Raw genomic sequence first — 27,735 nt, forward strand, 5'->3', positions numbered from 1 at the left:
TGCTTGTAACTAGCTCTGTCTGTCTTTATCACTGAATACATAGACTGTCGAGTAATCAGTGTTTAGCTTATGACAAGCAGTTCTGTCTGTTTGGCTGCCCGTGTCAGGTCTCTTCTTAGACTAACAGCCCGAGTGTCCTATGAGCAAAAAGTCAACGTGGCGCAACCGAGTTCACTATCGCTCATAGAAACCGAGGGCTAGTAGTGTAATTGTTTTAGTAGGGGGGGGGGGATGCTCCCCTGGCAAATTTTTTATATTTGGGCCTGCTGAAATTGCTAGAAATTGATTTAAAACTGCTCACATCGAGAAATTTAACAATGTATACTGATGAATACAACTGAGAATTTTCTTGGAACTTTTACTGTTTAAAAGTGAGTAAATAAATAAGATGACCCACCCCTTATGTGGGATCAAAACTGCATAACCCACCCCTTTTCGAGGGCTGAGAAACTGATGACCCACCCCTTTTCTGCTCCCTCCCCCCACGTGACATGAGTAGTGTGGCTTGGCCGATAACTAGAGTTTATATATTGATATTATGTGTTTAAAAACAATCTTTGAGAAGAACTGTGTTTTTTGTTGAAACAGGCCATAGAGAGCCGAATGGAGGAAGTATGTTCCATGTGGGACACACTAAAGGAGAGTACCAACTCACGGCTGGAGGCACTGGACCGAGCGAGAGAGATCCACGCTTTCAATAGGAACGTGGAAGAAACAAGGGCCTGGATCCAAGAGAAAGAGGCAGCTCTGATGTTCAGTGACGATGGAGCACGTGACCTGAGTAGTGTCCAGGCCCTACAGAGGAAACATCAGGGCTTTCAGGTAAGGAAATGTTTATGTTTTGAAATTTAAAGGATCTTTTGGTCATTCCGTTAATTAAACGTCTTAGTTGCTATTCTACATACAAATTGGTCTTAAAATGGAATAAAACATTTAATAATTGTTTAGTTAAGCTAATATTAAAACTCAAGAAACAACAGAAAATAAAACGAAAAGTAGGGTTGGCCGAAATAAAATGTCGGCAACTTGTATGAAAATTTATTGGATATTTTCCGAAAATTTTTTTTTTCCTTTTTTTTTTTTTTTTTTTTTTTTTTTTTTTTTTTTTATTTTAAAGTTGGGGGCTGATATTTAATTAAAATGGAAACTGACAAACATTGCGGACCAAACCTCTTGCACATTGCGTAACATTAGTGGAAAACTAGCCTCATTGACATGGCGTGACACAAATGTACACAAGGGGCATCTTTAAGTGTTTTCAGTGTTTTTATGCCCAACTCCAGAATCCTCATATTTAGTGTGTTTCTTTCAGCTGGATCTCAAGGCTCTCGGCGAGAAAGTCGAGTCAATCGCTCATGAGGCAGAGGACCTCGCCTCAAGGTTCCCTGAAGGACAGGAACATCTGGAAGAACAGAGGGACGAGGTCGTGTCATCATGGCGTCGCCTGCAGGAGAAAGCCAGCAGTAAGAAATCCAACTTGACACAGTCTGAGGAGCTACAAAAGTTTTTGAATGACTTCAGGGATCTCTTGTAGGTTTTCACCTTATTGTCTTCTCTCAAACCTCTGCTTCCGAACATATCGACTTATTTGTCCGAGCCTAATCGAGCAAGTTTCGTTTCACACTTGAGTGACATCCCGGGTGGGTTTCGTCAACCCATGGTTCGTATTCGACAAGGCGCTGTAAAATAAATAAATTATTATTGCGAGATTAGCCTGCGATACAGCCGCCTCTCCTTCCCGCCCCGGGGGGCGCGGTGGGGGGGGGGTTTTTCCCGAGTATGCACAACAAGAAGCCCTTTTTAGCACTGTGTAAATTTAATCCTTTTAGTTTTCTTTACGTTAGTTTTGTTCAGTCTAACGGGAGGTTTCCGAGGTTAAGCAACTTTTAGCGAAGTTTCGAACCGTTTGCCGCCGCACTATACAAGTTTTATTCATTTTGTTTTTTATTTTCACATTGCGCGTGGAATGTGCATAACGTTTTTTGTTTATTTTCTTTTTGACTTGTTGAGGTCAAAAGGTATGCTGTTATTTTAAATCAAAACGGATAAATCTATCATTCGAGGTCTCTAGAAGGGTGAAAATGTGTCAAAAAGTGGATAACCACAGAATATTCCCGTTTAAGGAAAAACTGTTAAGTTTAATAAGGAGCATGAAAGTTTTAGGTGTACTGTTTCAGTTTTCTGCAGCTCATTTGAACGCGGTATGAATGCGGTCTATTCAGACAGTGTTTTATCTTTGCAGGTCGTGGATTAACCACATGTCGTCTGTCATCACCGATGACGAACAACCTGATGACGTCACGAGTGCAGAGAGCTTCCTGACTCGTCACCAAGAGCACAAAGCTGAAATAGACACGCGGCAAAAGAGCGTGAATGAATTTTACGAAGCCGCTGACGCGCTCATTGCGGACGGTCACTCTGCGTCCGCGGATGTCAAGGACAAAAAGCAGCGGTTGCATAAAGCGTGGCTTGCGTTGCAAACGACGTGGCAGGAAAAAGGTGAGGAGTTAGAACAAGCAAAGGAGGTGCAAGTTTTTAAACGGGAAGCTGACCAATTAGAGGCCTGGCTTAATGCACGTGATCTTGACCAGGAATCCAGTGACGTAGGCGATTCGTTGGATGCAGTGGAAGAGTTGATGAAGAAGCATGAGGAGTTTGAAAACATGCTTCTTGCTCAGGAGATGAAATTACTGGGAATTACAAAACTGACGCAGCAGGAACAAGGAGTGAATAAACAGAAGGAGGAAGAGAATGAAGTGAGGCAAGAAGAGGAGAGAAGGAAGAGAGAAGAAGAAGAGGAAAGGCTTGAGCAAGAACTAAGGGAAAGAAAAAGACTGGAAGAGATGCGACGCAGGGATGAAGATGCAAGGAAGGAGAAGGAAAGGAAACAACGCGAGGAAAGAGAAAAGTTAAGGGCTCTGGAAGAGAAGAAAAGAGCAGAGGAAAAAGCGAAGCAAGCGGAGGAAAAGAAACGACAGGAGGCTGAAAGGCAGCGGGCGATATTAGAAGAACAACGAAGGCGAGAAGAGAAAAATGCACGTGATACGTACGACAGAAACCAAAACAACGTCACTTCCGCTAGCAGTCCTAAAGATCAGCGGAAGCTCTCGGAGTCGTCAACTGTAGAAGGCATCTTACAACGCAAACAGGAACTTGAAGCTGGTGGGAAAAAGGCGCATGCCCGCGCATGGAAAACGCTGTACACGGTGTTACGCGGGTACCAACTTTTCTTTTATCGCGAAAAGAAGGATGCGCAAAGTACGAACTACGCTGCTCCTCCCATCGACTTAAAAGATGGCTTCTGCGAAGAGGCCAGTGATGTCGCCAGGAGAAGGAACGCTTTTAGAGTGCTGTGTGACGACGATTCCGGTTTTCTTTTCGTTGCAAAGGACCCTTCTGATTTAAAACGCTGGCTGACAAACATTAGTGAGGCCGCTGGCCAAACTGATCTCCCCAGCCCTCCTCCTCCACCTCAGGCTGCACGGTTACCAAGCCCAAAGACGTCACCACGCACGTCCCGCGAGGAAAACGCTGGTTCTCCGAAGCTGTCAAAGGCTTACGGGCGGACACCTAAACCTCTTATCACGGTCACGAGCTTTGATGATGACGAGGATGTCCTCATCGATCCACCTCCCCCTCCCCCTGTTAATATCCCTCCTCCCTCAATTCCAGCGGACTTTTCAAGCGGGGACATACTCTCGGAAAGTGACCTTGAGGTTGAAGATGAGGATAGTGGGAGTCTTCCACTGGAGCCTGACGGTCCCCCAGCCGTGCCTCCCCCGGATTTTGCTGATTTCGATGACGCTTCCGATGGTGATGACCTCCCTGTTTTACCGACCTCGCCCCCTCCGGAATTCCTTTCAGATGATGAAAATGGCTTTGACAATGACTTGGAAGATTCTTCTCCAGCTTACGTCCCTACAGCATTTGATCAACCCATCCCTCCACCCAGGAGCAAAACAAAACCGACCCCTCCCCCTGTGGCGCCTAAACCCGAGGGGCGCCTAAGATCAGACTCTTCGGACTCTTTAGACTCTGTAGGAAAAGGCCCAAAACCTCCGGTCAAACCCAAACCCACCATAGACAGGTCAAATTTAACTGCTCAGCGGTCAGGGGATAGTAGACATGTGAGAGTATTTCTGGTACATTGCGGTCAGCGGTAGACAGTGCACAGTCTGCGCATGACGATAAAAGGCACGAGAAGAGGAAAGGTGTTTTGGGGAATATTTTCAAAAAGAAAAAGTGAATGAATATTTTATGTTAGAGTGTAGTAGTTAGAAGTTTAAATAAGTAGCGTGTATTTTAAACATTACTGTGCATAGTGATGCGTTTTAATCATTTTGGATAGCTTTTTCAAACAATTTTTTAACCGATATTGTAAATATGCGAGTCATAGGTCCTACATACTATTTAAAGGTAGAATTTTTTACTATTTAAATGCAAAGACTATTTTTATACGAGTAGCTATTAATAAATATATGAACTAGTAAACATGACACAATTTTCCACAAATGGTTGTATTATTATTATTATTATTATTATTATTATTATTATTATTATTATTATTATTATTTTATTTTCAAAACACGGTCAAATGTTTCCCTCTTTACACAACTACGTTCCCAGGGTCTCTCTTCTATCCGCCCCCAAGAGACCCTGGGAAGGAGGTTGCTCTCTATCTTGACCATTCTTGACACGTCTGCTTTTTCAGTCCACTGTTATAAGCCCAGCAACAGCGTAATTTTGCACTGGCTATCGCAGTAATTGACAAATGATAGAAACCCTTTGGTACAGTTTTGCCTTACCATTAATTTAAGCCCGATCAAAGCTCATGAAAATTCTTATCCCAAACACCCCAATCCAACCGTCTCGTTAATACGAGAAACTAAGCTGGAAGCACAACACTTTTTCTTGAGGCAATTAATATGTAGAAAGCATGGGCACAGTTCATGAAAAATGTTTCGAAAGTGACTGCAGTCAATTATTTTTTCATTCGCCTAAAGGTGGCTTCAATCTCCTGGTGGAGTATCACGTGATTGTGTCACGTGCTCGAGTGAGTGTCCGTTTGGGTCCACGTGACTGGGTTTCGTCTGCTCCATCACCTCTTTAAGTTTCGTTATTTCTTGTTGAAGTCTGTTTGCTAATATGTCAAGGAAGCTACGCGTTGTATCTGTTCTCGATTTTTATTACCAACAAACTTCTTACTAAATGAAGAAAAGATCCTCGCAGTGACGAACACAACTTTTAAAAGCAGTTGCGAAAAGAAAGCCATTAAGTCATCATCCGCAGTTCAAATATATGATTTCATATATTCATATTTTAAACTTCTAACTAGTTTACGATTGTCGTTTTGGTGGACGATATAAGATAGGTTTTAATTGAAAAATAGACTATTTGCGACATGGTTTACGCGCGTTTTCTCGCCTTTTTTGTCAGTGCTTTAAGGTTTTCCTGCCCTTGGCATATTATAAAGTTGTATGTTTTTGCTTCGACTTCAGATTGGTGCATTGCGTATGCTGTGAGATACATGACACCTCTCCAGCCGTCTCTTATGAGAAAAAGAAGAAAGGCGCGGGGAATCCTTCGCGTCTTGCAATTTAAATTTCTCGTCTTTTTTTTTTTGGTGGGGGGGTTGTTTATCATAAGAGACGACTGGTACGAGTCATGTGAGATAGAGTACTGATTAGTTCCCAGTAAAAGGATATCAGCTTCATCAAAGTCTTCAACTTCCACCACAGCTTCGAGCCTTCCCTCTAGTTCACTCAATTTGTCCAGCAGCTTTTCATAATCCTCTGTCTGTTTTTGAGACATCTTATCTTCTGGAGACTCGCCAGCCGCTTCCTAACAGAAATTAGTAGAAACTCAGTCGTATTGTATTAGTTTTTCTTGATTTTTGGCTTAAAAGTACATCAAATTGTAGGTTTAGACTGCAATTCTTTAGAGTTTCTACTAAAAACAATCTAGGCTGCGCCTCGTGGACTATTCGTTCATAGAAAGCTCGGGCTCGTAGTCTGATTGTCAAATAATCACTAAATTAATAAAGATCAGATGTTCAACATGACACGAGCATGGGACAAAGAAAAAAATCTGAGTCCCCGACAGGAATCGAACCCATGGCCTCCCAGATACCGGTTGGGCGCTCTAACCAACTGAGCGACGAGAGACTCGTTGTGAGCTGGGCCATTTACTAGGTTGATATGTCACATATCAACCTAGTAAATGGCCCAGCTCACAACATCTCATCTTTATTATTTATTACCGAGCTTAAAATTTACCATCTTTATTATTTACTAATCACTAAATTATTTGACAAATTTACAAGTCAATACTTTTGATGGCATCTATAAATTGTGTTACGGATCACCAAGTTCCCAAATTTTACACTTGGAGGACAAATATCTCCAAAGATTTCCGACAACCGCTACTGAACTTAGGCAGTAAATCTGCAGCCATTGTAACTCACCGTATTCTCTTTGATGTCCTGACATTGAGATCCGCTTTGACTATGATCCAGATTTGGTATAGGAATATCGTGCTTTTTACACAAGTCTGATACCAGGTTCTGAAATGGAAGAGTTGTATTTAGATCGAGCCACTAGTCTAGGAACTAGTGAGATGTATACATGGACTTATCACCTTCAAATGACAAACGTAAGAATGGCTCAATGATCTGTGTTTGTTTGTTTGTTTCATCAATGAATTTTTAATTTTTTGTTTTGTTTTTACTATCCTTTGTTATTTTATTCCAAAAGCACGTTCATTCGTCCGATCAATCGATCGTTTCTTTTTTGTCACTTTTTTCGGTCATACGTTTGTAACCTTGAAACCTCGATCGTGTCACTGGTATGCGATACAGAGATCACTTGTTTTTCTACATCACAGCACACTTACTCTGCATGTTTTAGTCTCAGCTTCCAGTAATGCCTTCACAAGACTGTCATCACCGATTCTGTTTAAAATTAGTTAAGAAAACAAGAGGTTTTTTTCATGAGTTAGTAACTGCATGCAAAATTGTACACTGCCTTAAAACCGTCATCATCATTTTTCTATTAAATGACAAGAGCAATAATTCGTTTTTACCTGTTTATTTGGTCCTGAATAACTTGAATTGCAACTGATGCCTTATCCACTGTAACCACAGCTAATGATAGAAACGAAAGATTAGCAAGAAATTGAAAAGTATGTTCAAAGTAATGCGAGCCAAACTTAAGAGTAGACGGACGATAGAGTCGAGGACAGCACAAGAAAGCAGTAGACGATAGCGTACGAGAGTCGATGAGAGCGCACGAGATTAGACGTGATAGCACGAGACAAGACGAGAGCACACGAGATTAGACGAGAGACGACGAAAGCGCACGAGCGTCTACGAGAGCGCACGAAAGTAAGCAGTCAAGCGAGTAAAAGTGTGAAGAGTTTGAGGTCTCGTCAACTCTCAGCTAAAACGTATTTAGGCGATGAAACAAAAGTAAAAACCTTACCAGCAAGACGTTCCATTTCGTCGATCTCTGATTCCAGGTCTGCGCTCTTTTGTTGTGCTTTTTCCAACAACTTTTTATCTTTTGCAAGTTCTTTTAGCAAAGATTCAAGTTTTCCTTGACTCTCTATTCCCTCTTGCGTCAAAGCTTCTCTTTCCTCCTTCAGGCGTTTAGCTTCTTTGAAATTTCTTTCTAAACAGCAAGAGCAAATTACACGCAAAGTGAAAAGCCTTTAGTTAAATACCACAGAGAAATTAAACGTAATTGCCGTCAGTTAAGTTATCTTTGCATTTTCAATACATTGCAAAAATTCGTGAAACACGCTCTGACCATTCAGAGCGAAGGTGTTCAGTTTTTGGCCAATCAAGTACAACAGAAACCAATCTGCCTTTCCCACGTTACTTTTCCCGCGCTTAGCAGCGGTAACATGTTTTCCCGCGCTTGGCACCGGCAACATCTTTACTACGCATGGCACCAATTGCATGTTTTCCCGTGATTGGCACCGGCAATTTTCTCCGTTTCGAGCTCTGATTGGTTTATTGCATTAATTCCCGCTAAATAATTGACTCTGTGTTTCCAGTTTTACGAAATCTTTCTCAATTTACTTTACACAATCCACTACACTCATTCATTACCTTGCTTTGCTATTTCCTTGGCTGCGTCCAGATCAGAGATCTGGGACTCGACTTCATTCAGAGTTTTTCTGAGTGTGGCCACGCTTCGTTGTCCCAACTGTATTCTGTTTGAAAGATTCTTGATTTGCTGGGACACTTCCTTCTGCTCAACATAAAGACTGAAACACCATATATGGAGCATTAGTGAGGGTATAAGGACAATGCCGAACATAAATTGCGTGACGTTTCTAATTGAATATTTGAGCAACCTTGCTCAAATATTAGGATCCTGAATGGGGAGAGGGGGTATAGATCCGATTCTCAGCCCAATTTCCATTTCCCTGCCTTTTGTGCCCAAATCCAAATAGGCAAATCCCAGCTCCCATTTTAACCCTTCAGCCCTCTCTAAAATCTTAGCGCGCTGGACTCCAGATCGAGCGGTCCGGGTTCGAGCCCTGGCCGGGGACATTGTGTTGTATTCTTGGGCAAGATACTTAACTCTCAAAGTGCCTTTCTTCACTCAGATGTATAAATGGATACCGGCGAAATATTGCTGAGGGTTAACCCTACGATTGACTAGCATCCCATCCAGTCCTAGTCACTTCATGCTAAGCTCTAGCCTGATGGGCCACTTGGCTCGTAAACAGACTTCACCTTGTACCCTCTCTAACATCTGAGTTAAAAAGAAACTGTTCTCGTTGTTGTTTTGTTGTGTGTGTTACCTTGCCGATTTTGTTACAATATCACAATTATCGCATGGAGAAAAACATGAATATTGTTCGTACACCTTACTGTGACTATCAGCTTTCCAAGAAAGAGAACTATCGTAAATTTATCAACGTACCTTGCTAGTTTAGAATCTGTTTCAAAAGTGAAATGCTTCATATTTAGAAATTCCCGAGCAGACTGCTGCAGCTCTTGTAGTCGTTTGATTGTCTGCTCGGATCTTCCCAGCTCGTCACACGCAGATGAAAGAGCGCCCGTCAACCTACGAAAAGAAATAACAGGAGCGTTAGTTCAGTTTTCTCGTTCATACTAAAACGCTACTCAGACCATGTGACTGCACTTACTCTTGTTCCTTTTTGCAATTCACTTCCGTTTTGCCATCAAATTCTTTCTGTCTGGACGACAACAACTCCTAAAAAGACCAAGATCATCTATTTCAGCACGATTTAAGAATTCCTAAATAGCTGGTTTTGCAGAAAATTACTCGAAAAATGGCATGAACCCAATTGAGGTTCCAAACTGGGATGGCCGGAGCCTGGGAGCCCTTTAACTTTCGCCGTGAAGCCTGGAACTACATCGTGTTGCAGCTTGGAGCCCTGATGTTATTTTGCTGAGGAGCATGGAGCCCTGAAAACGTTTACCACAGAGCCCAGAGTCCTGGAGCCCGGCTTTTTTGGCCCGAAGCCCTGGAGCCCTATTAACCCTATTGGGAACCTAAAAGTGACGAGGATTAATAACGTTGACGAGAATGATAACTATTCAAAGTGGCTAGGAGCCACTAAACTCGGAAAATTTATTATGAAAGAAGAATCGAAAACAACAAACTGACAAATAGAGATTTGCTAAAACAAATGATGTTAAACTTTCCACAATTCAGTTCACTTCACTTAGTTTCATTGCCATCTAGCTGCTCATCGAGAGCAGGCCAAAAGGGCAAGTGATAGAGTTCCCATCGGTTGCAAATTGTTTTCTTATTTTTCCTTTTTGTTTTTTGAAGGTTAGGCAAAATTATAATATCATTAGAAAAATTACGTTTTGGTCTATTTCAAGAAAACTGACATTAATACAATATTTCGGCTGGTAGTTAAGTATGCATGTACCGTATTTATTCGGCTATAAGCCGAGACTTAGTTTTTGGAACCAGTTAGACTCTGACAAAAAATAAATCCACATCACTCGGCTACAAGCCGAGACCCAATTTTTCCTTCAAACTATAAAACAATCCACGTGCAGCGAATCAACATATTCGTTAAATCACAACTATGTAATTGAAAAACAACAAATCACTGATAAAGAATGAATTTATTAATAGAACCGTACACTAGCGTGACAAAACATTCACCTGAGTTCAGAATCCAATCTCAAACAATCACGCATTCTTCTGAAGAATAAAGCAGTCAGTTACCGATCATCATGCCAAAAGCTACTGGTTTTCAAACAACTAAAGCTTCAAATTGAAAGTTGTTGCCGAGGTACAGACAGTTCAGAACAACTGCAAAATCGCCAGAGAATACGGGATGATTCCTGATGATTCAGTGAATCTTCAGTTCGTCGCAATTCGCCAAGTTGCTAGCGAAAAGATCAAGCAGATCAAGCGGGTGAACTTTAAATGTCATCAAAACGAAACATGTGCTGTTACCAGTATTTGTCGAGTATCTTCAATCCAATCAAACTCTTCTGAAGTGGTTTCTTTTAGCAGAGAAGTCGTGGTATTTTAAGTTTTCGCTTTTGAACAAAAATATTACATGCGGCCGATTTCTGTCAGATCGTGTTACAATGTTTACCGAGCGCGTGGGAAAGGCCGATTCTGATTGGCCAGTTTCTGGTGTCGCGACAACAAGTCAAATAGATCGATTCTTTCTTGACCCTTCTTCTCTTGAAAAGTCACGTTAGCAGTGATTTTGCAAATTAACTAAACTTAAAGAAAGGAACAGAAGGAAAGGAACAAAAACAGTCTCAAGTAGAAATAATTATTGTAGAAGAGATTGCGAGGAAATTGTTTAAGACATGCGGGATTTCGAATGCCCTCGTCAGTTCAAAAGACGATCACGTGCGCCGACAAACTGAACAAATAATATTCCAGAGCGAGCCGATGGAGGACGAGTTCCAGCCTAAATAGCGAAGAAAAGACGAATAAAAACTTCATCCCTAACGTTGCGCCATTAAACCAAATGGCTTGTTAGGAGCCGCCACTAAAATAAAAGGTAATGACCAAGAATAAATACAAACGCTTGTTAATTTTCGTTTGTTGACTAGGACCGCTCGGCTTATAGATGAATATTTCAGTCAAATTGAACTCATTGTAGTACCATCTAATTTTTTTGGGAAATACTCGGCGATAAATCGAACCCCCAATTTTGTTGAGTTTTAACCAGTTCTCAGTAGGATTTGGTGAAAATATATAGTCTTTGTGTACTTCATATATGCGCATGCGTTCAGCACAAAATTCCGTGTGCTTGGGTCTACGCCTGTAAGAATGCATACCACAAGGAGAACATTGGGTTTTCAGAACCAAATATATAGCCTTTGTGTACTTCATGTAAAGTAACACAGATATAGCTGGCATTTTAGCCAACCCCCTACCCGCTTGACAAGATTAATTGATTAATTCAATTTGACATTAATTAATTAATTCAATTAAAATGTTTACAGGAATCGAGGGAAGGAGTGAAGGAGGGAAGGAGGGAAGGAGTGAAATCGGCCCACTCACCAAAACTCGGAATTTTCCGAGTTAAAAATGAGTTACAAACATATTACGTGTTTAACTCACAAATTCCTCTTGTAATGACTTCTCTCTTCTTTCTATCTCTTGTTGTTGTTTATCAAGAGCTTCCTGTTGAGGCCTGAATTCCGTCTTGACTGTCTCGATCTTGTTTTCCTCCTCTTTAATAGCATTCGTGAACTCTGCTTCATTCGCCTTTAACTTGGCAAGCTTTGCTTCTAGTGCTGAAATTTCTCCCTGCAAGTAAAACAGAAAGGGTAAAAACTTTTAAAAACTTGACAGCTGCAGAATTCTATCTTGGACTGAGCTCACAAACTTCATTGCAACGTTACTAAGGCCCCGTCCACACTGACCCGGGTAAATTTGAAAACGCATCTTGTTTTCTCCGGTTAGGCCAACCGTCCACACTGAAACGGCGTTTTCGGTCACCGAAAACGGAGCTTTTCAAAAACGCTCACCAATGAGCGTTTGCACTTGGAGCGTGAAATAGTGTATTTTTATATTTTATTGTAAATAATTTTAGAGGGCCACTGGTTTGTTAGTATTTTTTATGTTATTTTAGTGCTACCCTCGTTAAATAAAGACTTTACTTTTACTTTTACTTACTAATGAAGCGTATCGTTTTCAAATTTACCCGGGTTAATGTGGACGGAAAACATTTTACGCGGCGTTTTCAAATTTCTCCGTTTTCAAATTTACCCGGGTCAGTGTGGACGGGGCCTAAGCAGGAATGGCGTATCCTCATGACGTCATGCTGACGTGTAACTTCCGGAGTACTCGTAAGTGTTCGTGCTATTTTTTGATTGGACAATAATAATTGAAAAACTATTCGAGTACTACGACGAAGATTTGCCGAAAACAACGATATTTTCCTGGAATGATAAAAAAGCAACTAAAATAAAAGAAAGATAGAAAGAAAGAAAGAAAGAAAGAAAGTAAGTAAGAAAGAAAGAAAGAAAGAAAGTAAGAAAGAAAGAAAGAAAGAAAGAAAGAAAGAAAGAAAGAAAGAAAGAAAGAAAGAAAGTAAGTAAGATCGTTTCCTTGGTTTCGTGGTTCCGTTTACTTTAATGAAATATTCAACATGGTTGCTATTCCTCATGTTAAAACTGTAAGTACTATTTCCGCTGTGCCCGCATAATCCGTTATACTCAGAAACGTGTGCAGTCTCCACCATCCATAGTATTAAAATGCAACGGGGATATTGGCGACACCGGGGACAGAACTTACAGGACATATTAGAGCAATATATGAATATAGATGAAATCGACCGCGTTATTATTCCTCTTGGTACAACTGTAAGTGTTGTTTCCACTTTCCACTGGCGAACATATTTTTACCACGACGGGGACAACGGAGACACCGGAGACAGGACTTACAGTTTATCAGATATGCATTTATATAAATATATTTATTACATATTTAAATAAATCATATCTTATTAACTGTAAGTAAATACTTACAGTAAATAAAATATGAATTATATTAATATCGATAATATATTTATATATTTTTATCTTATGTACTGTAAGTATATACTTACAGTATGTAAGAGATAAAAGATAAATATTTTAATACATTATCTATATTACTAATATAATTCATATCTGATAAACTGTAAGTCCTGTCTCCGGTGTCTCCGTTGTCCCCGTCGTGGTAAAAATATGTTCGCCAGTGGAAAGTGGAAACAACACTTACAGTTGTACCAAGAGGAATAATAACGCGGTCGATTTCATCTATATTCATATATTGCTCTAATATGTCCTGTAAGTTCTGTCCCCGGTGTCGCCAATATCCCCGTTGCATTTTAATACTATGGATGGTGGAGACTGCACACGTTTTTGAGTATAACGGATTATGCGGGCACAGCGGAGATAGCACTTACAGTTGTTTCACGAAGAATAGCAATGGCTTGACTATGGCATATATATATTTTTATTTTGGCAAATCAAGTTTTCCACAACTTTCTCGGGTATGGGCACAGGGCAATGACAGATTTCTTAAATGTTAGCACATGCCTACAAGCGCTTCTTTTGTGTCGCGAGAGCCTTGATCATAAGATAATGTTCCTCGTCACAAAAATACCGAACAAAACAACGTGACAAAACATTACATTCACAAGTTCTATTGGTATACTATTTATAAATAGAAACGCTTCGGATTTTGAAGAGCCGTTTACGTAACGGTTAGCACATTCTTGCAAGCGTTTCTTTTGTTACGCGAGAACTTAAGGTTGCTACAGCTTTGCCTAAGCATGAAATAATTTCGTACAAACAAAAGAGCACGAGACAACTAGAATCAACAAGTTTCAGAAGGATATATAAACGTTGTAATAAGACACTTCAGTCACTTGGAGGAGAGACAAGCATGGCGTCTGTCCCTGCAAGACAGCTTAACAGTAAGGTACGTAATATGTATTTTCTCTGTTACGAGTAGCCATTATGGGTATCGTTAATTTTCTTGTGTAGATTACCATTCGCCATTTTGAAATTTAACTAAACAGGAAAAGCGAACAACGACTACTTTTTACCAAGAACAGACCTTCTTGCTGTAAAAATCCGCCATTTTGAAAACTCGGCACACAAGGCACAAACTACGACTACTTATTTCCGAGGATATTTTCTGTATTTAACTATCCGCCATTTTTAAATATAAGTAGGCTGGGTGAAGAAACGATCACTTGGTGCCAAGAATAGACCTTCTTGCTGTATAAAATCCACCATTTTGAAAATTCGGCACACAAGGCACAAAGTACGACAACTTATTTCCAAAGATATTTTCTGTATTTAACTATCCGCCATTTTTAAATATAAGTAGGACGGATGAAAAACGACCTCTTGGTGCTAAGAATAGACCTTCTTGCCGTATAAAATCCACCATTTTGAAAATTCGGCACACGAGGCACAAAGTACGACTTCTTATTTCCGGGGATATTTTCTGTATTTAACTATCCGCCATTTTTAAATATAAGTAGGCCGGGTGAAAAACGACCTCTTGGTGCTAAGAATAGACCTTCTTGTTGTATAAAATCCGCCATTTTGAAAATCCAGCACACAAGCCACAATAGAAATCTCGCGAAATGCCGTTTGGATGCAAAACTAAAACTCACTTTCTAGAATTTATGCCAAAATGCCTTAAAGCTAAAATTTTTCAAGTTATAAATCAGCTTTATTCATACCTTCTTTGCACTATTTCTGAAATCGTTTAATTCCAAAAAGATAAAACGGAAGCACTGTCATTGATAAAACTCCTCCATTACTTTTTTTTAATACAGAGTATACGAAGTGCTTTGGTAAGCCGTATTCTTCCAGTTGCATCTACATGCTCTTTAATTTCTGCGAAAGTCTCTTTTCGAAAATGTGATGGAAGACCTAATACAAATCCTGATGAGCTCTGGCTTCAAATATGTAGCAAGCGAGACGAGTGTGACCAGGCCATTAAGAATATTCCAGGAATGGCCTTCTTTTTCTCCGCCGTGTCAGCGGTTGAAAGTAGAGTTAAAAAAGATCCCAGAAACGAAGTAATCGAAGAAGAGGGTGGGGACGCGCCCAATGCCAAAAAAGTAATCTTTTGGCCCGCTATCTCGTATTGGATTGCGGTGCAGTCACAGAACGGAACGCATGTTTCAACCGTGCCAATTCACTCAGCCCTGCTGGAAACAGGAATGGAAATTACCGCAAAGATTCTGCCGGACTGCAAGAAGGGTAAAGAAGAAGAATCGTCATCGCCTTTGTGTACGACCTTAAAAGATCACTCCAATGACTACTTGCAGAAAAAAGTAGATCTGTCGTTTGCCCACGGACTGGAAATATTAAGAGATCAATTAATGGAAGAGCCTTTGGGCGAAGCCGTTCACGGGACCGAGCATGTTGTGAGATTGCAGGTCATTTCAAATTCATTCTGTTCTACGCTGCGCGACAAGGGAATTCCAGCTCTCATTCGGGCTGGGCTTCGGTTTGACGTATATGGCATCGGAGATTGTAGTGTGTCGTCCGTCGACCAAACCTGCACTCAAGCGTTGGCGTCGCCGATAGTGGTCGCTATAAATGACGTCGAAAGGGCAATGAAAAAGCTTGGCTACGCGCTGTACAAGGGAGAAGTGTACAAAAAAGTTGGCTCTTCAAAGTACACATATCAACATTGCTGCACTGTAAAGAAGTTTTTGTCGCTCCTCGGCAACAGCGATCACTTCAAGGAGATCGTTATAAAGCATCTTAACAAGCTAGATAGCATACTTGGCGATCCACAGAGTGAGTTTTCAAATCAACTCAAAATCAACTTCGATTTGATTGAGGTCTCAGATGGGTATTGCTTTTCAGTGAGCAAGAGAAGGTTCGTTGTAAACGCCATAAAAGACGCAGACGTCGGCAAAGAAACGCCCAGAGCCTTTGTTGATTACAAGCACGACAAAACACCAGATCCAGTTTATTTCAAACAAATTCTTCAAAACAGCCTATCCGAGTCAGAAATGAAATACTTCTGCGAGTACTACATCAGGTTGCTAAACTGTGGAATCAAGCAGCACAAAGAGAAAGTACTGTGCTTGATTGGCGATCCGAACAGCGGAAAAACATCCCTGTTTGCACCCATCACTCGGATAATCCCCGACAGGTAAGTGTGATCAATGATTGATAAGAATACTGGACGCGTAACGTTTTCTTTGAATTCTATACATTTATGTTGCCCTCAGAATCGAATGTCGCAGCTGTACTGTAACAAAATGTTTTAAAAACCAACCTTGACCTATCAATTGATCATTTTCTATCGTTTCTTTCTTTTCTATCCTTCTTTACAGATACATCGCCATGATAACAAAACAGAAATCGTTCAACAAAAGCCTAATCGACGAAGACACACAGATTATATTCATGGACGAGTGTTACGCCAAGCTGCTGGATCCGGACGATTGGAAGGTTCGTTCACCTAGTTTAACGGGGGTGGTTTTGTTCGCGTCTCGCTGCGACGTTTTCTTGACATTTTTTCTTTACGTTTTCTTAAGGTTCTCACCCAGGGTGGATTGACAGCGCACGACAGAAAGTACAAGTCTTCTACGCCATTGACCGTCCGCTGTCCAATGTTCATTACCTGCCAAAAAGAAATGGATTTTGGCGAAGATCACAACTCAGCGATGAACGTGCGTCTGCGGAAATTCTTTTTCAAGACCTTGACAACACCACCAGTAGCGGGCGTCATGCAGTATTTAAAAGAGAACGCCATGGAATGCATCGCTTGGGCAAGCAGCGTGGCCGAGACTCCTGACGACGAATTGCCTCCGCCAGCTCCTGGCACCGTTTACGACAACAGCCCGTTTGACGAAACAGAAAAAGAGCGTATCCGAAACTTGAAGATGGACGAGAGCGAGAGTGACGTCGCCACCGACGTGGACGAAACAGAAGCTCTCGAAAGTGACGAGGAAACCGAGGGAACAGCTAGCGAAGACGAAGGGGGCGCCAAGTGGTGGGAGAAAAGTCTGGAGGACGTTATCCATCTTCGAGATCAACAGCCAGTCGACAGTTTGAAGGAACGGCAGCTCGGGTTAATAGCTGCTGGGGTAAGACGTGCCGTTAACGAACGCGAGAGGGAAGCCGTAGAAGCACGAGAACGAGTCTTGGAGGAAACGCGGGAACGCTGGGTATCGCTGGGAATGCTGAGAGAAGAACACGCCCACTTGCTCGAGTCCGTCGAAGGGCCTTACCATCCCGAGGTAGAGCGGTCCAGAAATGAGTACTTCGCCAGAAAGAAGGAGGAAGAACAACGGACCCTCGAAATCAAAGCTCGCGAGTACTACGAGGATGAGTGGGTCTTGGCGAAAGAGAAGGAACTTCAAGATCTCCAAATGCGAGAAGACACCGCCACGGACGTGGAAGTGAAGCGCGCGCTGGAATACATGGTGAACCTCACCGCGGATGCGCTCAAGTCCAGGTTTCAGCGTGAAGAGGTGCCCGGTCTTAGTAAGTTCGTGCTCCTGGAACGGAAGAGGAAGGCCGTGGAGATGAACTGGTTGTCGCCCCAGCAGGCGGAGCATGTCAAGAGCATATGGTGCCCTCTGCCGTATCCACCCCGTGGCGTAGACGACGACTGGTACGAGCAGCAGTTGTTCATAACGCCCTCCACGACAAACGCCAGCTGCCGTCGCTCTCAGACGCCGCGTTCTTCTTCACAAAAACGACGATCGCGGAAAACAGGCCAGAGCTCTAGCCAACCGCCGAAGATGGCAAAGATAACGCATTACTTCAGACCGAGTCAGCCGTGAACGTCGAGACGATTGTTACGTGACGTGTGCGGAATGACTGTGGTAGTGGTCAGTAGTCAGAAACTTAGGCAAACGTTAAATGGCGATGGCGTCGTAGCCAAGTTATCTTTATTGCAATTTAAGATAAGTTTTCACATCGAAACTCGCTCAAGTGCATGTACACGGTGTATAATTATCTGAAATAAATGTCATAGCAGTCATGTTGTGTTGTTAATTAAGCTAGTGGCATTTTCATTCCAGCCCTTTTCTTAAGCGAGTCCGCCGTTCTTCCGTCTTGAAATTTGAAATCGGGATCTCTCAAAATTGCCGTCCACTGTCCAAACCCGTATCTTTTTAAACCTTTCTTGAGAAAATTGTCCTCTTCTTCCGTGAATTTCAACACCCGGCGATGATTTCGTTGAATTCGCAATTGTTTTTTCGGAGGGGAGTCCCTTTCAGGAGAGGCGCTCATTGATTCTGTTGTTCCGACAGATTCTGAAATTGTTGAAGTTGTAGCGCTAAACCTCGTGTGCACTTCCTTATCCAAATCTGAGCCTTTCGTTCCTTGTAGCTTTTGCAGACACTCGTGAGCTTTCACAGCAACTTCGCGCGATCTCTGCTTTTGATAGTGAACTTTTGCAACGGCAGAACTGTGTTTTTGGTCTTCTGACAAAATTTGTTGCTCCGTGCTTGTGAGTAGATTGAGGCTTTGCGTTTCGACAATTTGACGATAGCGCGTTGGATGAATATACTTCCCGATTGCATCGAACACCAATTGACTCATGACGTCGCCCAATTTGCTATGCTGGCCTCCGTTTCTAGTGACAAGTACGAAGTCGCACTGGGGTTTGAGTAATGGCCTTACGAAATTTATGTAGCTTTCCAGCACCCGCATGCTTGCATCAGTCAAAATTAATGAGTCAAATCCATACTTGCTGGCCGTTTTGAACTTTTTCTGGTCAATGAATCCTCCGTTCGCCTTAGCTGTTTTAACCATGTCCACCGTCAAGTACTGATAAGTCATAGGGCGAGATCCCTTCACCTTTATGAATAAATACACGGCGACAAATTTCGTGGCAAATGTTAGGTCCAAAGGATTCACTTGACCCGGAATAGTTTTGCAAGTCTTTACCGTGTTTTCGTAACGAGGCAAATGAAATGTCACCACTTCTAACAGTTCTTCCATGGTTGCCCAGTGCCCTCTAGCATCCAAAGTCTCAATGTCTAGATCTTGTGTCCACTGCAATCTCATCATCTTTGCCACGGTTTTGCGCGCTCGTTTGAGGTACAGCTCCGTTGAGGACAAATTTCGAAGAACTGTGTCTGATGCGCCATTTATCTTTCTGAAGTCGATTAATTCGGAAATCGCATCAATGTAGCCCAATCGGCCACCGTGTCCGAGTTTACATTCATCTTGCAAGTAGTCGATAAACTTGAACAACAAACTATGCGAACACAGGCTAAAATCCAGCACTTCAAAACTCAATTCCTCTTCATCTTCGCAGCAAAATTTGAGAAATTTGAAACACCTCTTGACTATCTGCTGGGCTACACGATCTTTCTTGCAACCCCCACCACTTCCCGTCAACCACTTCACAAACGATTCGCCAATTTTGCTGGAAACTGAGAATGAAGGCAAAACTCTGGCAGTTTGTACTGTGATTTCACTCGATTTAACATCACTGGCGCCTTCTCTTTCGTATGCAGCGAGTATTCCCAGATCAGGTTTCTCGTCAAAGTAAAAAAACCAACTGTGCTTGGTATTCACATGTTTTCTGCACCCTCTCTGACTTTGAAAGCCATTATGGTCACACACTTGTATTGGGCAATGATACAATCGGTCGGTTTCATTCTTTTCCAGGTGAAGCCGTTTTGGTTTGGGCGATGCTCCATCGATATTTGACCAATTGATTTTACACTTCTTGCTCATTTTATCATCAAGGTAAAATGGTCAACACAATCTCCTAGAACTGAATTTCTTTTCCAAAAAAATACGACGCACCGATTACACCTTAAAGAACTTCATTCGTGTTTAAACTTGGCAAGGCGTGCCTCTTCTTGCCTGCCCTCATTACTATTGTGCAAAATTCATGACACCCAAGATTGTGCTCAGCTTGCCCAAGCAGGTCTATGCGCGCCCCATTGTTTTTCTTCATTTCAATGGACAATATAATTTAGGAACAAAATGGTCAAGTAAGCGCAAGGAATTCGGAACCAAAGAGTCCTGAATTTGTTCCTAAATGAGCAGTTTAGGAACAATACGTTCCATTTACAAACAGGAACTCGGAACAAAACGGTCTTAAATTATCAATTTGGGAACAAATCGTTCCATTCACAGTTAAGAACTCGGAACAAAACGGTCCTAAATTATCAATTTGGGAACAAATCGTTCCATTCACAGTTAAGAACTCGGAACAAAACGGTCCTAAATTATCAATTTGGGAACAACGCGTCCCATTTACAGATAGGAACTCGAAACAAAACGGTCCTAAATTATCAATTTGGGAACAACGCGTCCCATTTAAAGATAGGAACTCGGAACAAAGCAGTCCTAAATTATGAATTTGGGAACAATATGTTCCATCAACAGTTGGGAACTCGGAACGAAATGTTCCTGTTTTATCTTAGGGTGAACGTTTTGTTCCTAACTTTATAAAAAGCTGGTCCTCTTAAGGTTAACAGGAACACAAATATGAGGAACAAATTATATTAGAGGAACGTTCCTAAAGAAAAGATCGGAACATGCTACAAAACTTAAAATCAGTTAAAAACGGGCAAAGATATAAATTACAAGTCACAAAACAGTTAGTTGAGCGTTTAGGTAAAATGAAAGCAATCATCGAAATTTGGTAAACTCTACCGCACTCAAAGGCTGTAAAACACGCAGTGAAAATTTTTGGGAAACGTTAAGGAAAGAAAGAAAGAAAGTAAGAAAGAAAGAAAGAAAGAAAGAAATAAAAGAAACGTCCACAAAAAGTGCAACAAACCCATCAGAATTCTAAAAAAAAATCACTTCTAACAGGTTCTTTCGAAAACTTTTTTTTATTTCGAATCGCTCTTTTAACTCTCCGTATGGACTGATGTTTTTAACTCTCCGTATGGACTGATGTTTTTAACTCTCCGTATGGACTGATGTTTTTAACTCTCCGTATGGACTGATGTTTTCAGTTGCAACTATCAGAGCAGTGACGATGTGTGTGGTTGAGATTTTGTGTACTTCGTACGTACTTTCCAATTTCTTCCATGTTTTTAGTTTCTCAAGCAGTTTCCTCGGCTTCCTTTCTTCAGCTAATAACTTATTGATTTTTATTAATGTATATATATTCCATATTTCCTTGTTAGCACTAGTAAAATTAGTAATTTTAAAAACACGAAACAACTTTTTAAAGACATGTTTCGGCATGACTCATGCCATCTTCAGTTTATTGAGAATTTAAAATCTAGGGCTTTATATATACCCAAGCTACAAATACAAAAATAGAAATGTATACAAAGTAAAATTACAATAACAAAAGATAACGGTAAAGCCGTTACAAAGTGGCAGGTACTGTCTGGTACTGTCTAGAACAGTAATTACTCACAGTGTGAGCTTTAGACCGTTACTAATAGAACAAAAGATTAAAATAAAAAGGTGTTGTGGAACACCACCAGCCAGCGCTAACTCACCGAAAACGCTTCAAAATGGCCTGAGAAGCGGGCCAACAACAAAGAATACAACAAGGCAATAAGGTTAGTCGATTTTATTAGCAGAACATTACATATTATTCCCTTTTGAAACAAAATCGTTGAGTTCCCATACAAACCCTTATAAATCGCATCTTTGTAACACAACACCGCTCAAAGGTAAGGGTCACGTTCGCTTATACTCTATGAATAATTCACATAGTGCGCTTGGGCCGCCTGTGATGAGTCATGCCGAAACATGTCTTTAAAAAGTTGTTTCGTGTTTTTAAAATTACTAATTGTATATATATTCAAATGACCGTTACCTGCAGCATTCCTCTCTCTAGCATAAGCTCTTCCTTTCTCGTCTGAAACTCCTCTGTTTTTTGCAGAATCTCGTTACTTAATTCCATGTTCTCGGCTTCCATGTGTTCTTTGTCAAGCTTCAAGTGATCCATAGTTCTTTCTAACCTCTGTCGGTCAGAATTCAAACGATGTTTTTCCCTCGTGCTCCAGACAGTGTTCGTTTCTCTGTGATTGTCAAGACACTCTTGTTGTTCCTGTCGTACTTCTTGGAGAGTTGCCTGACTCTGTCGGTAAATTTCAGCCTCCTTTTCTGCTATTTCAGCTCTCAGCTTTAATGCTTTTTCAACCTTTCAAAAACCAAATAAGAGCTAACTTAATTTTAAAGTTTCAAAGGGAAGGGGGAAGGTGTAACAAATAAGGAGAGCAGACAAAAGGAGGGAGGGAGGGAGGGAGGGGGGAAATCTTCAGGGTGGTGGGAGGGATGGAGGACTTGAGGGAGGAGAGGAAAAAAGAGAGAAGCAGGATTATGTGTTTGTTTTTGTTATGCATTTGTGGGCTTGTGGCACTGTATACTTAGTCAAAACTTGTGCAACATGCGTTTAAACCAACTTAGGAGAAAACATTCTCAGCTGTTTTTAAGCCAATCAGAAGCAAAACTACAACTTAGCAACTTGTGCCATTTAGCCAAACATTCTCCCGAAATTCTCCCGCTTTCTTCCAAAAGTAATTCATATGTTGTACATGTATTCAAACTTGCCGATGATACCAAATGTTACTGTACATTATCTTTTATTTTTTGTTGTTGTTGTTTGTTTCTGCGTTTAAAGCTGGATATTTATTCAGGGGTCGCACTCTTTTTAGCATTTGGAATTCCATAACCTTTTCCATGACTTTTCAAAGTTTTCCATGACCTAAGTTTGACCATTTTTCTTGGAAATGCTCAAAAATTATCTTGATTTTGGGTATGTTTTTACTCTTTTCTTCACAAAAAATAACCTGCCTATTTTATTTTGTACAATCAATACCATTTTCCATGACTTTCCATGACCCAAACTTAAATTCCATAACTTTCCAGGCCTGGAAAATGAAATTCTATAATTCCATGACTTTTCAGGTTTTCCATGACCTGTACGAACCCTGTTATTTTCTCAACTAAGGACCAATACGTACATTGTATATGCTATAACCCTATAACTCTACCTTGCTATCTTGAGCTGGCAGTCTATATCTTGCACATTCCAAATCTGCTTTAAGTTGTTCCATTCTGTCACTTATCTCTTCAGCAAGATCATAGTTGTCACTAGCCAAAGCTTGGCTCTCCTTCAGTTGAAGTTCCTTAAACTGTTGTTCCTTTTCGTTCTGGGTATTGTTTGATTCTGTGTACAACTGTAACAACTCTTCTTCAAGATAATCAAGAGATCTTTTGTCTTCACTGCAATTGGAACAAAAAAAAGTTTGCTAAATTCACTTGCCATCCGGTACCTTACCAAGGATCTTTATCTTTTAACTTTTACGCACAACACTAGCCCCCTCCTACACAGGTTTACTTTATTGCTGGTTTTCACGTAACATCATAAAACTTTATAATCATAAATCACGAGATCTTCAGATTTTATATCCCCAACAGGTTGAAGATGACTTAAAAATATATCTTTTCACAAGTTTTAAGCTCAGTAGCGTGTTTTGTTTTGAAAATACAGAATATTAAATTTCTGGCTTTTCACCCTACCCGACACCAACACAACGTCCATGACAAATCTTTCTCCTGTGTGGAAAAGGACTCTTTTTGTGATTTTTAGCAGTTCAGACAATAAAAGCAGTGGGAGAAACATTAATGTGGTTTAATAGTAGATCACTAGAGAATGGTAATCATTGGAACAGCAGAAGTGAATTCCAGATTTTTTTAATTGATTTCCAGAGGCCATGTTTGTGCCTCTTTGAGGGACAACAACATGGCATTTCCATGCTGATCTCTACAAATTTCAGTAAAACGATTTGGCAAATAACTCAACAACAGAATACCATAAAGTTCTGAGACTTGGTGAAGTTGTTTAGCTGTGTATCCTTTATAACATAACAAATTCATGGCTTCTTTCATCAACTGGTTTTGATTTGAATATTTTATGGCGTGACAGTGAAAACCAATAATACCTCCCCTACACAAGCTCTCCTTACTCTCTGTTACTCCTCTCCTACACAGGCTTACTTCATCCCTTCCCTTTACACAGGCTCACTTTACCTTAGAATTTTCAGTTGTGATTTCAACCGCTGTAATGCAACGCTCAGTTTCCCTGAAGCTCCAGCTATTGGATGAACACTTCTTTGCGACAAATCAAGATTGCTCCTTTCCAGATTAGTGGCATAATCTAAGTCATCTATCACTTGTTTAAGCTCATGCTCTTCCTTTTGGTCAACTTGTTCATTTAATTCAGGCTGAAATACACTGTTAACAGCACTGCTCAAGGTGATCCTGTCATCAATCTTTGTGTTGGGAATCTCTGGCAGATTCTCGATTGAATCCAAACCCTTTAGCCTTTCTAATACATCAGTAGTCTCTTCTGCTGCCTGTGGCAGCGACACGTCAAAAGATTTTTGTAGTTTTGTCATTTCAGAGAAAGTTTCCAAATGGCCACTTTTAGAGGAATCTGTCAAGTTATCTTCAAGTTCTTTATCACCCTGGCTTTGAGCTACAATTTTTAAATCCACATTATCTTGTAAGGCTGCTCCACCAGAAATTCCTACCAGTGTACTGTCATCTGTCTGTGCTTTAATGTCTTCAAACAAATTTTCATCTGATGAAGACGGAGTTCCAATGGAATACAATGGCGTAGGAGGTTCAGGGGTTGGTTCTTCAGGTTTGGTATTGTTTTCTGCAGTTGGGGGATAATAACAAGTGAATGTAAATGTAATGTAAAGTTAGTGCATGTTGCAATCCAGGGATTTTTCCTTCGCCTCACCCTCCCCCTCACTCTACATTCGGCCTCACTCATCCTCCCTGGGATGCATTTTTCCCTCTCTCCCAAAGCCTCTCTCAAGTTTGAATCCAAGATGGTGCTTGCCTGATCCAGGCATGCTTGCTTGCTGAAATATGCCTGCATTGAAGGCTATACATGTCAATTGTTTTCTTTTATTTTCTAATTTAACTTCTCCTTCGTCATATACACATATAACTAACACAAACTGTACTGTACAACCTAAAATAACATTTTGAAAAATCAAAATGTGACAAAAGTCACTATCTGTTAATGAATTTAGAACATACCTTCATGTACTTCAGCTCTTTCTTGCTCTACAGCATCACAAACTTTCTTCTCAACTGCAATATCGCTTTGTCCACTAGGGGCCCTTGTTATTATTGCAAAATATGCAAGAAAAAGGAGGTGTCAAGTTATTAAAAACACTCAATAATCAATTCTATTGTTACTGGCTATGCAAATCAAAACCGAAAAAAAAAAATTTTATATTTACCCTTTACTATCAGGTGGACGGGCATATCCAGGTCTGACAATATGCCGAGTTCTTTTCTTCTTTGTAGCTGATTGCCACACTTGCTGTGGAATAGGTAGCGGCTGTATTGGTTCAGGCAACAGTTCCATTTCTGGTCTGTCTGTAATTAACAGAGAGATCACTTAATGAGTCTGTTTTCAAGCCAAGGCGGGTTATCAGGCCACCACTAATAAAATGCCAGTTTGTACAGCAGGAAGCAGCTAGGGGGATTGCTACTCCCCCTAGACAGAAGGCCAGTCCATCGAAGGCTACACCCCCACCCCCACTCCAGTTTTCCTAACAATTTGCTAATACCCATTTTTGTTCTTGAACAAATTCGCAATGTCAATGCCCATATATGGTCAGATGGTTATCTGTCACCTATCCATAACTAACAGATATCCTACAATATACTGGTATATATATGTAGTTTGCCAAGATTCATCTGAAGTCTTGCAATGAGCTATATAATCACAGTGTTTTTCTAGCTGTAAAATGCTTTTTGTAGACAGTAATCCTGGCAGCTCAATTTAATTTGCAGAATATCGTCTGATTTTAGCTGACAATAGCCTTGTCGGCCAAGTATCAAACAACATTCCACACAATTTTGCAAGATAACTGTTATATATTCCTGGTTAGAGAGAGAAACTGGATGAGTAAAATGTTTTGCCCAATATTACAACCCTGACCCCAACCAGTGGACTCCTCAAAAATATATTTTTAACCTTCACAATATGGAGCCCAGTAAATCATTCTTACTCTCCACTCAAATGTTCAATGTATAATGTAATGTAGACAAAGTTTAAAAACATTTTTTTCTATTTTGTGATGATAAGTATTTGTAGGTGTGCTTATTAAACCAATATATAAACAAGTACATTTGAATACTTTACCAAGGACTACAGCAAAATCTTGTGTGTTTTCTGTGGCCATTTCTTCTAAATTGCTCTGCTGTTTAGTAACAGGCAACACATCAGTGTCGCCCATCAGGCTCACATCTTCACTAGCTGAAGTTCCAGGACTAGCTGTTAATGTCATGCCACTGAATAATGAAAAACCAGTATCACTGCTCCCTGTCTTCTCTCCCTGAGATAAAAATTCACCAAGATGAGTTCAATCACATACAAACATACAAAATTGGCCCGGCATATCCAATCCAACAATCGGTAATAGGGGTGTCGAATGGTAAATGCGAGTCTTTGCGAGACGGCGAGACTGATATATTTTCTGCGAGCCCGAGACCTTTTTAGCCTTGCAAAAGAAATCGAGACTCCGAGAAGGCGTCAAAGAAAAATTCGAGACAACGAGACCCCTGAAATTTGGCTAAAATTTTGCGAGACACGCATTTTTTGAAGGACCATTCACCACCCCTGGTAATCAAACATAATCGAACTCCCAATAAAATTTGGTCAATCAAACAAAATCGAACACTCAATTACCGGAAAGTCAACAATCAAACAAAATTGAATGTTTGAGTACCAATCAGTCGACAATCGTACTCAACTGGACGTTTGATTATCGAACTCCTGTTTGTTTGTATTGCAAACATTTTATGTGGTGCACCGTCCCCCTTATTAGTCCTGCATGATTTACTTATCAAAAGACAGATTCCAAACAAAATCAAAGCGAAGATTTAATTTGATTGTGTTCGATTGGTTAGAAAATCGAACTTACAGCAAACAGATGTTCGATTTTGTTTTACGAGCTTAATTGAACGATTGGTGTTCGATTGGGTTTGATTGATTTTTGGTTCGATTTTGTTCGATTGGACACACCGGGTAATGGGGGGGGATAGGTCACCTGAAGAGCATCTATGCCAATACACACTGAATCTCCTGGTCTCCCGGGGTGTGCAGACGGTGTCGTTAACGAAATCTCCTAGATATGAAGGAAGGTGCTTGAAATTGTGCTTTAAATACTTGTTGTCACGCTTTTTTGGCCATTTTGGAATGATTTTGGGGATAAATGTTTAGGTATTTGAGGCGTTTTTATGGTTGAATCGCAAAATTGGCGATCTCCCGCGCGAATTTCGATTTGTTTTATGTTGCTATCTCTGAGAGAGCCTTCTGACTATAAATAGCGTAACAGTGTGTTCTTCTTCTAACTTCTGATTTTATTTTAAGAACTTTTAAGTCCAAAAAACTTGGTATAGTAGACTAAATATTCGAACAGTTTTACAGATTGGTGAGATACGGAAGTGCGGAGACTTATTACTGTTTTATAACTAAATACAATGGAAATCTACCCACCAAAGCATTTTGAGAACTATCTCCAGAAACTTGAGACTTTTTTTCTCGGGAAGATGAAGTTTTTGGCTTTCGCGAACGAAAGAACGAAGACATATTTGTACCTAATATTTCTTAGTTTTACTTTCAAGTTGATCCGCCATTGCTTCTGCGCCTGCAGTGTTCGTCCGCTTTACCTAGTGCCAGTCCGTACTCTTCCAAATCCCGGCTGATCATATCCAGGACCGTCTTTGTTTTTTTTTTTTTTTTTTGTTTGTTTGGGTTCCAT

The 27,735-nt window shown here is 40.7% G+C and overlaps 4 protein-coding genes across 4 annotated transcripts in view; 2 read left to right on the forward strand and 2 right to left on the reverse strand.

Moving 5' to 3' along the window:
• Positions 1–4,506, forward strand: part of LOC144630557 (spectrin beta chain, non-erythrocytic 2-like) — a 92,379-nt gene extending 87,873 nt beyond the window's left edge. The window contains exons 61-63 of the mRNA XM_078488918.1: positions 589–822; positions 1,313–1,530; positions 2,243–4,506. Coding sequence (XP_078345044.1) covers positions 589–822; positions 1,313–1,530; positions 2,243–4,163 — 2,373 coding nt within the window. The 3' untranslated portion in view covers positions 4,164–4,506. The remainder of the gene's footprint in view (positions 1–588; positions 823–1,312; positions 1,531–2,242) is intronic.
• Positions 4,507–4,997: 491 nt separating this feature from the next.
• On the reverse strand, positions 4,998–27,614 carry LOC144630970 (uncharacterized). Its single transcript, XM_078489323.1, has 17 exons — positions 27,471–27,614; positions 26,115–26,307; positions 25,204–25,342; positions 24,998–25,080; positions 23,975–24,617; positions 22,936–23,167; positions 21,756–22,082; positions 11,586–11,774; positions 9,160–9,227; positions 8,934–9,077; positions 8,111–8,268; positions 7,479–7,667; positions 7,081–7,141; positions 6,892–6,949; positions 6,464–6,562; positions 5,705–5,841; positions 4,998–5,136 (listed from the first exon to the last, which is right to left on the reverse strand). The coding sequence occupies exons 1-17, from the start codon at positions 27,561–27,563 to the stop codon at positions 5,010–5,012; spliced, it is 2,940 nt and encodes a 979-aa protein (XP_078345449.1). The 5' UTR covers positions 27,564–27,614; the 3' UTR covers positions 4,998–5,009.
• On the forward strand, positions 14,791–17,787 carry LOC144630774 (uncharacterized). Its single transcript, XM_078489141.1, has 3 exons — positions 14,791–16,145; positions 16,330–16,447; positions 16,534–17,787. Exons 1-3 carry the CDS (start codon positions 14,989–14,991, stop codon positions 17,785–17,787), a joined length of 2,529 nt encoding a protein of 842 aa, XP_078345267.1. The 5' UTR covers positions 14,791–14,988.
• LOC144630544 (uncharacterized) lies at positions 18,000–19,725 on the reverse strand. The gene has a single exon (XM_078488904.1). It carries the CDS (start codon positions 19,694–19,696, stop codon positions 18,002–18,004), a length of 1,695 nt encoding a protein of 564 aa, XP_078345030.1. The 5' UTR covers positions 19,697–19,725; the 3' UTR covers positions 18,000–18,001.
• Positions 27,615–27,735: the final 121 nt, after the last annotated feature.

This window comes from Oculina patagonica, chromosome 11, assembly GCF_052425735.1.
Source record: "Oculina patagonica isolate OP01 chromosome 11, crgOcupat, whole genome shotgun sequence".
In the NCBI taxonomy this organism is placed as follows: Eukaryota; Metazoa; Cnidaria; class Anthozoa; order Scleractinia; family Oculinidae; genus Oculina; species Oculina patagonica.